General features: G+C 34.5%; 1 protein-coding gene across 4 annotated transcripts in view; it reads right to left on the bottom strand.

Annotated features, from left to right (window-relative positions):
- The window catches only part of PDE10A (phosphodiesterase 10A), a 546467-nt gene that overhangs the window by 108175 nt on the left and 423637 nt on the right, over window positions 1-14655 (bottom strand). For all 4 annotated transcript variants that reach the window (XM_012776792.3, XM_012776797.3, XM_012776793.3 and 1 more), the window contains 3 exons: window positions 14333-14453; window positions 13085-13134; window positions 2128-2268 (listed from right to left, as the gene is read on the bottom strand). In XM_012776792.3, coding sequence (XP_012632246.1) covers window positions 2128-2268; window positions 13085-13134; window positions 14333-14453 — 312 coding nt within the window. The remainder of the gene's footprint in view (window positions 1-2127; window positions 2269-13084; window positions 13135-14332; window positions 14454-14655) is intronic.

The raw sequence follows: 14655 nt of genomic DNA, 5'->3' as shown, positions 1-14655 counted from the left end.
CCAAATATAATATCAGACTGAAAATTACTCCAATTCCAAATACCATATGAAGAAAATTATATAATATACATTTTTTTCTTCTATTTTTAAAGTTAGAATAACACAAAAGTATCTTAATAACAGTTATTCTAATTGAATCTCAAAGGCTCATATTAAGTATTAAAATCAACTAATAATTATCAATGATTTATCATAAGAAATGAAATGGTTGACTTTAGTACTTCAGAGCTTAGCAAAATCATTCACAGGAAGTATAGGAAAATAGAATGAATTAATATAAAAAGCATAAATTCTATTTATTCAATTTCTACTATCTGTGGGAAGCTATCAGGTATGAATTAGAACTTTTCATGAATCAAGAATAATATAAATCTATATTTGTAATTTACAAATCTTTTGAAAGATTGCATACACAATAGAACATTTTGAAATGAGAATTTATATGGAATGTACTTATATCTTCTGTCTTCCCTTTTCTCTCCCTCTCTGTTTCTCCCCACCCCTTTCACTAGTTACCCAATTTGTTCAAAGTCATGCCGATAATTAGTGACAAAACTAAAATTAAAACCCAATTTTCATGACTCCAATTTAGTACTTTTTCAGAGCAAATATTTTAAACCTATACACTTGTTTGTACTTGTAACTCTTAAAGTCTATACTCCATGTAGTGACATTTTATTAAAATGTGCACATGTACTGTGGAAGACTGGACTAAGGGCTCCACTCTGTCCTGACTTTCTATATCCATGTCCTTTGTTAGTCCCCTTTCCTACTGAGTCTGAGCCTGCCCTCTGGCTACTAGGAGGTGTAGTAAACTTGATGTAGGCAGAGGCTTGAAAACTCCCTTGCACGCTCCCAACTTCTCTAGGACTCCTGCTACGATCACAAGAACGTGCCAGGCTAGCCTTGTGGAGAGGAGCGAGAGACGCAGAAGGAGCTGAGGCGGCAAGGAAGCAGTCAGTACCTAACTGTGGCCAGTTGGCCTCGGGCACATGGTGAGCCCAGCTGCCTGCAGTCTGGATCAGCAGAATAGCCCAGTCCTTCCACTCATGAGACACAACACGTGGCTTCTGCATGATACCACTAAAATTTGAGGTAGGTCATCATACAGCAATAGCTAACCCATTCATAGGCATCCTAACAGAACACAAAACAGTAATCATTTAGGATACATGAATATAAATATACATAGCATTTTTATGTTTAACCATTCTGGTGTGTGTTAAAATAAGAATTGTTTGAAACTAGCTCTCAGTGGGTAAATATAATTTTCTGAGTTACAAAGAATTAATTTGCTAATTATTGATTTGTATTTTACTTTAATGCTTTTATTTTTTCTAAAACTGTTTAAATGGTAACATCAAAATGATATGCCACCATTCTTTTATTTTTTGAGTCAGAGTCTCACTCTGTTGCCTGGCCTAGAGTGCTGTGGCATCAGCCTGGCTCACAGCAACCTCAAACTACTGGGCTCAAGCAATCCTTCTGCCTCAGCCTCCCAAGTAGCTGGCACTACAGGCATGTACCACCACCCTGCCTGGCTAATTTTTTCTATATATATTTTTAGTTGGTCAATTAATTTCTTTGTATTTTTAGTAGAGACGGGGTCTCGCTCTTGCTCAGGCTGGTTTCGAACTCCTGACCTTGAGCCATCTGCCCGCCTCAGCCTCCCAGAGTGCTAGGATTACAGGTGTGAGCCACCGCGCCTGGCCTCACCATCATTCTTAATTAAATACTTTAGGTTAAAAATGTCACAAAGAGGCCGGGCGCTGTGGCTCACGCCTGTAATCCTAGCTCTTGGGAGGCCGAGGCGGGCGGATTGCTCAAGGTCAGGAGTTCAAAACCAGCCTGAGCAAGAGCGAGACCCCGTCTCTACTATAAATAGAAAGAAATTAATTGGCCAACTGATATATATAAAAAAAATTAGCCGGACATGGTGGCGCATGCCTGTAGTCCCAGCTACCTGGGAGGCTGAGGCAGAAGGATCACTCGAGCCCAGGAGTTTGAGGTTGCTGTGAGCTAGGCTGACGCCACGGCACTCACTCTAGCCTGGGCAACAAAGTGAGACTCTGTCTCAAAAAAAAAAAAAAAAAAAAAAATGTCACAAAGAGTTAAACTGCCATTTACCCCAAGGATGTCTTCTACTAGCAGCGTCTTCCTGGACTTGGCCACGTACGCGGAGATGGTGGTGCCTTGGGTGATGGGCCCAGCGGGGATGAGCCTGGGCTTTCCTTCCTTGATTCCAGGTGGTGTGAACACACATAGGCTCTAGGAAGAAGAAAAGAATATGTTTTATAGACTTTCCTGTACATTTGCACAGTATCAAAAGACATCTGGAGTTTACTTAATAGTCACAATAAATCTGTGAGCCGATTAAAAGAAAAGACATATAAAATGAGTAACAGTGCTTTGCAATGATCAAGCTGGAATATCTGAGGGGAAACTCCCTCTCATATTTCAAAATCAAACAAAATAAAGGATCCAAGCAAGACTTTAAAGAATGTGTAGGAACAGAAAAACTCTTAAATTAGCCTTCTATTTTGATACATAGAGAATAATAAAATGAGAGAAAAATATAATGGCCTGTCCTTGGGCTCAAGATTCTATCAGACCACGAACAAATGCTGGTCCCAACCTCTCTACAGACCTGACACTCGTTAGCTGAAGACAGAACCAGTAGCTACAAGTCAGGTGACTTGGTTGTATTTTTCATTTTCATTAAAAACCTTTCTTTCTCAGAACATTATTCCTCTTTTTAAGACTCAATCACTCACATTGCTTAAACTGGAATGCTCACAAAATTGGAGCTTCAGAATATTCTACATACAAAAATTTGCTCTTTTATGTGCAACAATATTGACAAATTTGGGTGATCTTTCCCTTTCAAATGATTGGGTGGGATGGTAAAGTTCTGAAACTATTTTAAAATATTTCTGCTTTTAAATATATATCAGTTATTTTGATGAAATCTTAATACATACATTTCAAAATTATTTTCTGCTAAATAAGAACCTGGAGCTCAAAAAAATCATCTAGAGATTGGGGGAAATATTTTGAAATAATTGTATCATGGATATCTACCAAATTTGAGAAATTAAATGTTCAGGTAAATTCTCCCCAGACTTTATTTTTTATCTTAAGCTGGACTGTTGTAACAAAGAATGGAGGCCTTTTGAAGCTGTAAGTATTAGATAACTCTCTTAACCTACTATTAATTCCTGCTATTACTAAGGTAGTTTTAAGGATGAGACATATATATTTATTAGCTTATCAGATAAGTGGTTTTTAAGCTTTGCAATATCAGAGAATGCTTTCTTTAAACATCTTACTTACAATCAAAAGAGAATGAGCCCTATGAACCTGAGTCCCTTGGCTTAACCCACAGGGGGGAGGGAAAAGGAAAACAAAGGCAAAGGTGGGAAGTGATCCTCCCACCTTTGCCTCCCAAAGTGCTAGGATTACAGGCATGAGCCACCATGCCCAAGGTGGCTGAACCTTGGCTTCTTTAAACAAATCACCATTATAAATCATTAGAAGCTAAATTCAAAATACTTATATCTCCAAGTATATCTGTATAGTATGACTGTGCCTAAGTAGTATTTGCTAATAAGTACAATACATATGAAAGATATATTTAAGTGATTCTTTTTAAAAGGGTTAAGCTTAGTATGTTTAAATAGAAGGTATATACTTACAGATAAAAAAAAAAACACATACAAGATGATAAGCAATCATTTCATCTTATTTATTTTTAAAAAGGCTAGAAATAAGTGTTACTGTTTTGTTTGTTTGCTTGTTTTTCTTTTTTAGAGACAGGGTCTCCCTCTATCATCCAGGCTGGAGTGGCATGATCATAGCTCACTGCAACCTTGAACTCCTGGGAACAAGTGATCTTCCTGCCACAGCCTTCTGGGTAGCTAGGACTACAGGTATGTGCCACCACACCTGGATAATTTTCTTAAAAAAATTTCTTTTAGAGATGGGGTCTCACTATGTCGCCCAAGCTGTTCTTGAGCTCCTGGTCTTAAGTGATTCTCCTACCTTCGCCTCCCAAAGTGCTCGGATTACAGGCATGAGCCACCATGCCTAGCTCATCAATCACTGTTTTTAAAGTTACTATAATTCTATTATGTACAGTATACACATGGCATAGAAGAAGACTATCATTAGATTAGTATCACTCATTGTCCAAATAAGATTGAGAGAAGTGTAGAAAAATGATTCAAAAACATGAAGAAGAGATAACTACAATAAAAAAATTAAAGAATGTGGTATATTTAGCCTGCAGAAAAATCAGAATTGACAATTATTTTCTCAAACTTTGAGAAAGTGAATCATAAGAAGGAGGCTGAGAAAATATCCTTTATAGTATAAAGACAGAATTGCAGGAAGAACTTAAATTGAACTGAGTAGATAACTCTAAAAGAACACTCCATGACAATTATAGAAAGTATATTCTGAAGCAAGCTTCCAACAGTAGCTTTGGATTTTTTTTCATAGTTGTTGGCTTCATTTGTTTGTTTGAAGATATACAACATACGTAGGCCCTTTGAGACTGAATATAATGATACCTTCAATTTCTATTTAGTTTCATAATTCAATAAATGTATATTTTATATATTCCTAAATTACTAAATAATGATTTATTTAGTATAAAACGTTTATTGCCTCCATGTAGAGTCTCTATATGATGCACAAGAAACAGAAAAGGAAATACTGTAGCCCAGGTTATATGGAAAGCTATTTTATATATTAGGCTTGGTGAAAATAAAAGGTTTAGAAGCCTTTCAATGAGAATATGAAAAATTTCATGCAGTTAATAAATCATTATTTAAAAACTGAATAATTTTTCACAGTGGAAACTTTATACTTGTTTTACTAGTTGGCTCATGATTTTTGTCCATATTTATCAACAGAAGTATTTCCAGTGAGAGCGGAGGGTAAGTGTTAACAAAATAGCCAAAAACTCAAGCAAAAGGGAAAATGAGTACCAATCTCAGAACAGACACTATTTCTGATGTGTTTTCATGGCTATACTTTCTCTCCTCTATATTAGTGGATTTAACTGGTATATTCAGATTAGTAAGATAATACAAAATATACTATTTTCATAGAAGGATGAATGAAAAAGTCACCAGTCATCATTTTAGAAATTATTAAGCCTCTTATGCACACATTTATAATATCTAATTATCGATAAGATCCAGTGTTGAACAGTCTCTAAAATTATGTCCTGCTCTAATAGTGTATAATTATAAAAACTTTTATTAGAATATGTTTTAGAGGTTAATGAGAAAAACTACAACTACCAACAAGGAAAAGATTCAAAGTTTCAAAACTCAACCACCTCTATCCTTTCCAGAGAAGAAATGAACTACTTTCAGGGCATCAACTTGACAAACGGCGGCTGTGGTCTTTCAGCATATGAGTGCTCTAGAGGGGAAGTGACCAGGAGTCCCTCACCCCCACCTCGCACAGAGGAGACGGCCCAAAGAGCAGGGATCACTCCGATCAGAAGCCAGGAAGTCCGAGGGGAGGAATCAGCTTTTTCAGTTTTTCAAAGAAACTCATTTTTATGAACTAGCCAGGATTCTTGTGATATATATATATAATATGAAATAGATATATTCTAAGGTTAGATCATTTAAACTAGGACAAGTTGATAGCAGTAGTCATAACCAATAGGTTGGTTCAGTGAAGGAATAAAAAAAAACATTCAAATTATAAAAAAGCAAATTTGGAGAACTAAAAAGATTTGGTGGAAAATGAACAAGAGAACAGACTAATACAATTTACAAAAACACTATTTTTTTAATGAAATGAAAAAATCTGATTCACTGATATCAACCAAATAGATACATTTATTTCAGTCAGTAAACAATCTTATCATTCTCTTTATATGCAATTCAAATATCACCTTATTTGTGAAACTTCATTTTAATGTTAAAACTTCAGCTCACAACCAGTTAAATTTTAGGAATAATTTTTAAGAAGAAAAAGTTGTTTAGGTTTATCAATAAGTTATTATCCTTCTGAGACACTAGATGGCGCTGGATGGTCAACAAATTCAGACCTATGTAGTGTGGCAGGAGCAAGAGCCCCCCCACTCACCTGAAACCTGAAATAGGGATCATTAACTCCATACACCCCTTTAAAATAAATCAGTTAGCACTCACTGTGCGACTGAAAAAAGTCACACAATTACCATAATCTTCCAACTTTAAATAGAAAAGAATGCAGTATTTCTGTGCCGCTGTTTAAAGTATATGTACTAAAAATAACACTTAGATTCTTTTACTTTTCCGTTTTCCCCAATTTGTACCCCAAGTAACAAAACTGTTTGAAATGCATTCTTCAAAGTCTTTGGGTAATTAAAATCAATGGGGGGGGGATCTATGCCTTTAATAGAGGTAGTGTTCTAGGGCAGAGAGAGTATCGCTGCTCTTTGTAGAAAGCACAGAATTTTGGAATAGGAGCCTGTGGACTCCGACTACAGGAAAGCTTTGGTTTTTGACTAGCTGTTTGAATGTGGACAGTCACTTGACCATACCAGACCTTGGTTACCTCATCATTACAATGAAAGGTCTACTACGGTGAGGAACCTGTGGCCTTTTGATTTCAAGATTCTTCTTTTTTAAGCACCAAAGGAGGCAAGAAAAGCTGCATCTTCCTCTGCTGCACCCCTTTTAATAAAAGGATTTGTTCTGCAAAATTTGGATTCAGTCACAAGACAGCACTTAAAGACCTAGAAGGCCGCATTTCACCTTAAGGCCACAGGTTCCCCACCCAGAGATAAGAAGGTTATTTTAAAAATAACCAATATATGAAAAACTATCAATAAATTTACTTTTGAATCAAAATTTTAAAAGTATAATTAAAGTACATAAGCTTTTCAGCTTTTACAAATAACTTATGATAATATTATAAAGTATGTTATATATCGGTTATATATCGAATATGTGACTAAGCATAGCTGTAAAACATTAAAAGTTGAATTAAGCAAAAATTTAATCATGGAAAAATAATTTTTGTCCAACATCTCGAGAGCACCTTGTGTATGTCAGACCCTGCTACAGGGCAGGAACAACATACACCGATCCCTTTGTTAGCACCAGATTTCTCACAAATTGCTCCTTCTGCCTAAAAAACATTCTTTATTTTCCCTTATCATCTACTAGGTAAGAGATCTCAATCTCCACTCAGATATTAGCTCTGTCTCCAACCTGCTTTCACGTGACCCAGCCCTATTAAATTCGTAATCCCAGAGCACCCTGGGTTCCTCTCTGCTCGTGAGTAAACAATGTGCTCTAACTGTCCATTTCTCCATCTCCCTCACTGGTTGTGTATTCTCTGATGTGGGAAATGAATTTTTCTTTATATTTGTATGTTCAGCAATTCAGCACAGTTTTTTGTACTTAGTAGGTATTTAAATGGTTTGTTGAATGAACATCATTTATGATGTAACATTTAACCAATGTAGGGTAAATCAAGGTTTGGAAAGTTTAAGAATTTTGCCCAAGTCACACAATTATTTAGGTGGTGAAACAGAACTTACACAATCCAACTCAAGAACCAAAATTCTTTCAAAGCTAAAGTACTTACTGGGAAATTTTCCTTCTTTTTCGAAGTATTGAAACAGTGTAATTAGCACAGGAATTCTTCCTAAAGGACTTCCCCAGTAGCAAATGAACAATACAGTGAAGAAACCCAGACCGGTTCATCACTGTCTCTCAGGTTTGGCCTGGTGCCTGACCATGCTGGTGCTCGTCTATTGAATAAATATCCTACTGGTTTGTAGAAAAGTAATATTTTAACACTGTTTTCAATTTGTTCCCTGGGTACTGGGGTATCAAGTTTTCTATCATCATTTGCATATAATGGGGCAATTTATATTATCCTTGAAAAATGTCCATATTATCTAGTTTTTCACAATTATTAGCATAAATATCTCTCCTCATAATTTCTCATTTTTATTCACTATATCCATTGTTTTAATCTCTTTAGTTATTAAATATATATTATTCTGTTTCTCTCTTTTATTTGTTTAGTGAATGAATATCTTTATCTGTTGGTTAATATCATTTTTAGATTTCCTTGCTTATACAAATTTTCTTTTTTCTATCTCCTTGTGTAAGTTTGTAAATCCCAAGAAAGCAGAGATTTTAACTCACAACGGTATCTCTAGTGCCTAGAACACTGCCTGCCATGTGGTAATGACCAATAACAATGGATTGAATTAATGAATTAATTTATTTTTGTCCTTATTAATGCTTCAAAAATACATATAAAATGTTTAATACTTTAAGGATGTGAATTTTCCATTGTGAACAACTTTGTTTAGAGGGTTAGCAACACTGTAATTCATTTTCATAAACATTATTCTCTAAATAGTACAATAAGTACATTTGATATTTTTCTCTGTGCAAGGAATTACTTGGCATATTGTTTAATTTCCAAGGTTTACATTTTTTTGTTTGTTTTTAGCCATTACGGGAATCCTAAGAATTCTTAAGCAGAGGTTAAATGCATCAAAGTTAGGGACTAGCCCAGAAATGAAAAGAAACCCCAAGTTGGTAAATCATGCAATAATATACAGACTTTAATATACATAGTACTTGGATAAACCAAAGTGATGATATTACTAATATCCTCTAATTTGTTTTTTTGATTTTTGATTAAAAAAATACTATTGTATTTCTGATCATTTTCTTGGTATGATTGTTTTGCTTTATAAACTTCAATACACCAAATATCTATTGTGTAAACTTCATTACAATTCTACCTTCATTGCATACTAAATCCTCCACAAATAAAAAGTGACCTTCTTTTTCAATTTAATGCTTTTATTCCTTGAATTAAACTTTGCTACTGACCTGGTGGCACCTGTTCTCCTTTTGTCTGCATTTTCCTGGAATAGAAGATAGTTGTTTTCTTTTGCTTTTGTTTTTTAACTTGACTTTTTATTATTATTTCTAAGAGCTGGGTCTACTTCGCTTGGAATTTTGTTATAATTCCATAATGATTTCCACAAGCATATTTTGTTATTTTTAGTGCTTTTTATAAGTTTTTTTTCTATCTTCTCCTTAACTTTTTATTTTCTTTACATTTTTTCCTCTCTAGTAATATGAATGTGGGTTTTTAAATTCTACTAGTGAAACTTCTGACAGTTAACTGTTATAAATTTTATTTCTCATTATATCAATTTCAGAAATTAAATTATTTCTACTGACTCTCATTTATGAGAAAAAAGAAATTAATACTTTTATAAATGTAAAAATTGTATAATTCTTCCATGTTTTTCTCTTCCATGTTTTTCATAACCTTCAGTATCTGTTGACACAGACTAAAACTTTTACCTTAGTCTATTTGGGTTTCATTATTATGATTTTGCCACTACAGCATATCATTTTTGTTTTGAAATTTGAGTTATTGATAACAGAATTTATGGCTATGATTTCAAATTGAGGCAATTTTTAAAGGATTGATAATTATCTATAATGTGCTACCTTTCATGTACAAAAGAAGCAATATTTAAAAATATACATGTACTTGCTCACCTGTGCAAAATAAATGTTTATTTATATACATTTTAGAAGTTTATCTTCTATTGCAAGCAATATATCAGATTAGATAATTTAACTTACACTCTTGAAAAAACAATTTTAAAATTATTTAAAGGCTACATAAAGTATATTTAACAAATCTTTTATAAGACATAACTGGGCTGAGAAGGGTGGAAAGAATCCACAGAAATCCAAAAGAGAAGGAAGGAAACAAAGTAAGCCTGCGAGGTAACCAGGTCCCACAGCTGGCATTTTCCTCCAGGGTGTTAAAGGAAGCCTATATATGTTCTGACCTTTCCCCAGGAAAGCAGCGTGATGAACAGGAGACAAGAGATAAAAACCTAGGACCTTTCTATGATGAAAATCTAATAGAATTTTTAATTTCTGAAATTGATGTCATGACAAAGAAAATTTAGAGTTTGAAAAACATCTCAACCAGCTAATTTAGTTTACAATGGTTCTGGGCTGGCAGTACCTAAGTGACTAGCAGGAACAAATGTACATCTATCTCTGGGAAGGAACCACAAACCAGCACCAACACCAGTTTCAAGAACAGCCACTGAAGGGCCCCAGAAAGGATGGGAGTAACAGTAAAAACACAAACAAAAAGAAAACCATAAAACACATGAGCAAATAAGTCACCATCTGTGAGAGGCAGACGAAATAAAACCCAAGAAACTATATATCCAGAGGGAATATAAAAAGTACAGTTAATATATTTTGAGAAATAAAAGATAATAATATTTATCAACCTGAATTCTTTATCTACCCAAATATATATCAAGAAAGTAGGTAAAATAAAGTGGGTGAAACATTCAGACCAACAGAAACTGAAGGATTCCCATCAGAAGACTCTCACTCAGGGAAATTCTACAGGACACACTTCAGATGGAAGAAAAATGATCCCAAACAAAAGACTTGAGATGCAGGAAGAAACAATGGACAAGGAAAGTGGAAATTACGCAGATAAATCTAAAGAAACACCTGAGTGTATTTAAGACTTAGGGTAATGTTTTCTTCCTACCCACAGAAACCCCTGGGTTAGGAAGCAATAAGGGCCTCCGTACCTACGTAGAGTGCATAAAAGGAAAAATAGAGTGACCAAAACGCATAACTATCTCCCAAAATTATCCTCTCAGGTAGATAAGGCCCCTCTCTACCTTCAGAAGCTTACACTCTAGCGAGAAAGCCAAATATTGATAAACAAATAGTCACACAAATCACAGATAAACATGTGACTACAAACTCAGTTGGGTCTCATGAAGGAGAAATATACAATATAACAGAAGTGAAACACAGTGGGAAGGTCAGAGGAAGCTACAGTTCTGCTGCGTACCTGCTGTTCCTCGGGATATTCTGTGGAACAAGACAGACTAGGTCCCTGAGACGTGGGAGGGAAAGAAGGAACAGGGAACCAGTGCCCCTAAGAAGCAGAAAGAGTAAATAACTGACCTTAAGACTTTAGAATAAGGAGCCAGACTAAAGCCTGGGGGATATAATACCAGCCCCTTAATTAAGTTACAAAAGTGAAAGATAAGTATAAGTGAAGGAATTAGAATTGATATACACAAAATTACAATTTAGATAATGCAGATGGAAAAGCTTTTTCTGAATCATATATGAGGAAGCTACTTCATTGAGGTCAATGTATAAAGAAGTCTGCAAATAATAAAGCAAAAAATACAGCCACGTGATTAAGAACAGGGGTTTTGGAATCTAAACCAAGCTCTACAAGTCAGCGTTTGGGGACTCTCATTCATGTGCTTCAGCCACATGGTGCCTTGTGGGCTGCACTTCTCAGTCTCTGCAGAGGAGCTCTCCCCATTCTCTTTTACACATGGCAGAAGAGGGCCATCCTGCAGGGCAGCCTCAGTTCCAAGGTCCTTGTCACTTCTGTTGAGGTGAACAGCTAGAATTACAGTTCAATAACCAAGTTTTAGTAGAGAATCTGATGGGGTCCAGCTTGGGTCACATGTCTACCCCTGATCTCAAGAACCAAGATCCAAGGGAGAAGGTTCCAGGATACAAGCGTTACTGCCATGACCAAACTCGTAGCTTGTTTGGAGGTGATCTGAGAAGGAGTAATAGCACGTGGACTACCACAACTACACTGAGCTCATATACTTATCAGCCAATTATAAAAATAATGGCATATTGTATAAGTTAAAAATTCTTATTTTTAATAAAAACTCCAATACTTTAGAAATAATTTTTATATTGATAGGAAAAAGCAATACTCATTTGTTATTTTGTAGCTTAGTCATTTTAGTATACTAACAGTGTCTGAAATGTAGTTTATTTAGAAGTGATAGTAATAACTGAATAATGCAATTTAATAAATGTTCTTATCTGTCTGCTTCTATGAAAGGCACTAACAGGAGTGCTAGGGAAATACAAAAATGAGTAAGGAAATGTCTTTGCCCTAAATTAGTTTTTAATCTTGTGAGTTAACAAACATAAGTTATTATGATGCAAGGGAAAACAATGGCTATGGAAATGAAAAGGATTAGTTATAAGTTAATTAAATCAGCCAATAAATATTTTGTGTGCAACTACTTTCACGTTTTTGCATAACTGTATTATTCAAGGATAGTAGCAAACACCTCAGAATGCTTTTGGTCCTATTCCTATTAACATTTTATATAATCTAAATAGCACATATTTTGAGTACTCAAGAATACAGATATCATACTGCAAAAAGTTCATCCCAAATCTCAAATAGTAATGCCTAACACATAAGAAATACACAGTAAAAGTCTGCCAAATAAATTTATAAGTGGGTTTTATATATTTAAGCTATGAATATAAGTATTATTGGTTCAGATTATGCTAAAATACATTCTGTACTTGTTTGTAATAGCATAACAAAAACCAAATGCCAGTAATTGAACGTTTTGAAATACTTTTGAGAGTGCCCGTGCATGTTACATTTTGATAGCCGGCTGTGCTTGAGGCAAATTAGACCAGAAATGCGGGATCCAGTCTGCAGGTGGGAGACTTGGGACAGTCACAGCCAAGAATCCCCACCCTCTGAAGGGCCTGAGCCATGCGCAAGGCAGCACTCGGGAACTCTACTGTAAGACTTTGAGTCATCTTTGTAAACCTTAAAAATTACACAGAAAATGTTAAGCTTTTGTTCTCATTTTATCCTACTGTCGTTCATGTATAAAAGGGGCACAGGCTCTCGCAAATGACATCCCATCCCACGGTGCTGAGACAGCTTTTGTAGAAAACAGTAAGTATAGAAATGCCATTCATAATATAGGATATCCCACACCAAAGCAAAAAATAATAATAATTAAGTTGAGAAATTATAACATTTTATACCTAAATGTCCACATATCAATAAAATTCTTGACTGGCAATAACCACATATACAAACAAAACACAAATTGAGTTCAAATTAAAGTACTTAGTTATGAAATGTCTGTTAAGTTGTTTGTAACTTAAGCTTTTTTTTTTTTAAAGAGATTGTGATATTTTCTTATCTAGAGCACCAAAATCTAAATTTAGATACTTACATTATTGCACTCTCCAAGGAAATACAGTGCAAATCCATCAGCGTTTGTGGCTGCCAAAGTAATAAAAAAGGAAGAAACTAATCTCAGTGGAAGAATATCACACGTATGAATTCTCTACAGTGAGACTCAGATATGAGGTCTTTTGTATCCATTTGGTAACATAATTGATGGTCACGCAGTAAACAGAACTAAATAATTTATGGCTTTACTCAATAACATAGTTAGAATATCTTCTATATTTGTCATCAGTGATTGTAAATTTTAAGATATGACATCCTCAAATACATACAGCAGTCAATATACTACGTAATCTATTAAAATACCAGAAATGACATTCACAATATTAGATTATTATATACCAAAATAAATATCAGCCAAAAAGGATGATGTATACATCTACACATCATCACGGAAATAAACATAATTTAACTTACCTCAAACTGCTTCAAGGTCATCCGAAGGAAATTACCAGAGCAGCTAATAGCATAAGTCTTGGAGGGATTGCCTGAATTTGAACCCCTGCTTAACTCCTTTTTACCTTTCTGTCTTGGCTAAGGTATTTAACCTCTCTATTCCACAGCTTCCCCATCAGTAAAAGGGTGATAACAGAAATTATCTCAGGAGGTTGTAATGCAAATAAGTGAGTTAAGGCAAGTAGTATGCATAGAAAAGTGCCTAGCATGTACCTAACTAAGTACATAATAGATATCAGCACTATTTCTGGAACATGAGTATTTTTATTTTCAAACAAAAAAACAAAAGATATAATTGCTATAGTAGGTATCCTTCTAAAAAAAAATTATGTGCTGGGAAAAAGTGCATCCTTCTAAAAAAGTAATTTTCTGATATAACTTTCCCCATTCTAATTACAATATAAACTATTTCCTATATGGTATATACAATTGTCATCAACCCAAGTAAGTTTAAAAGCTTATTGTCCCTTAAAATTTAAGTATTTCCTCTACAAAGATGTGATTTAATTCAATAAAACTACGCTTTCCAAAGAAAACTAGGTGTTAATTAGAAGGCATAGTATATCCCAATTATTTGGGATTAGATAATTTAAGAATTTTTAGGTTTGAGTCATTCTGGTAATTTCATAAAAAATATTTTCATTTAACTTAATCCAGCAATAGAAGTAAATAAATGATTTTCATCTGCCCTCTTAGTAGGTAAATTAGTTATTGCCAGGTTTTACCAAAGAATCTTGGTCTGATTTTTCTAAGAGCAATACAAAATGTTTCTTACCTATTTTAATGATGCTACTCAATTCATAGAGGAGTAGTTGGTTGTCTCCTCCCGTATCCAACCGTTGCTCTATATAGCTGTTTAGTTCATATACAACTCCCTGCATATTCGTATCTTGGTACTTCAAATAAAAAAATAACAAAAATAAAAGGCACAGTTAAAGAAAACAAACTATAATAAAAATTCCTTAGTGTGTAAAACATGTTAGTGATACATATGACTTCATACAAACAGCTGTTCATTATGCTTTTATGTAGCATCACTGAACTATTATAATCTATTATATAAAACAAATATGAAGATCAGGTGATCAATGGAGTTTT

The sequence above is a fragment of the Microcebus murinus genome, chromosome 5 (genome assembly GCF_040939455.1).
Source record: "Microcebus murinus isolate Inina chromosome 5, M.murinus_Inina_mat1.0, whole genome shotgun sequence".
In the NCBI taxonomy this organism is placed as follows: Eukaryota; Metazoa; Chordata; class Mammalia; order Primates; family Cheirogaleidae; genus Microcebus; species Microcebus murinus.
The sequence above is the reverse complement of the archived record's forward strand: the minus strand, read 5'-3'. Positions and strand labels throughout refer to the sequence as shown.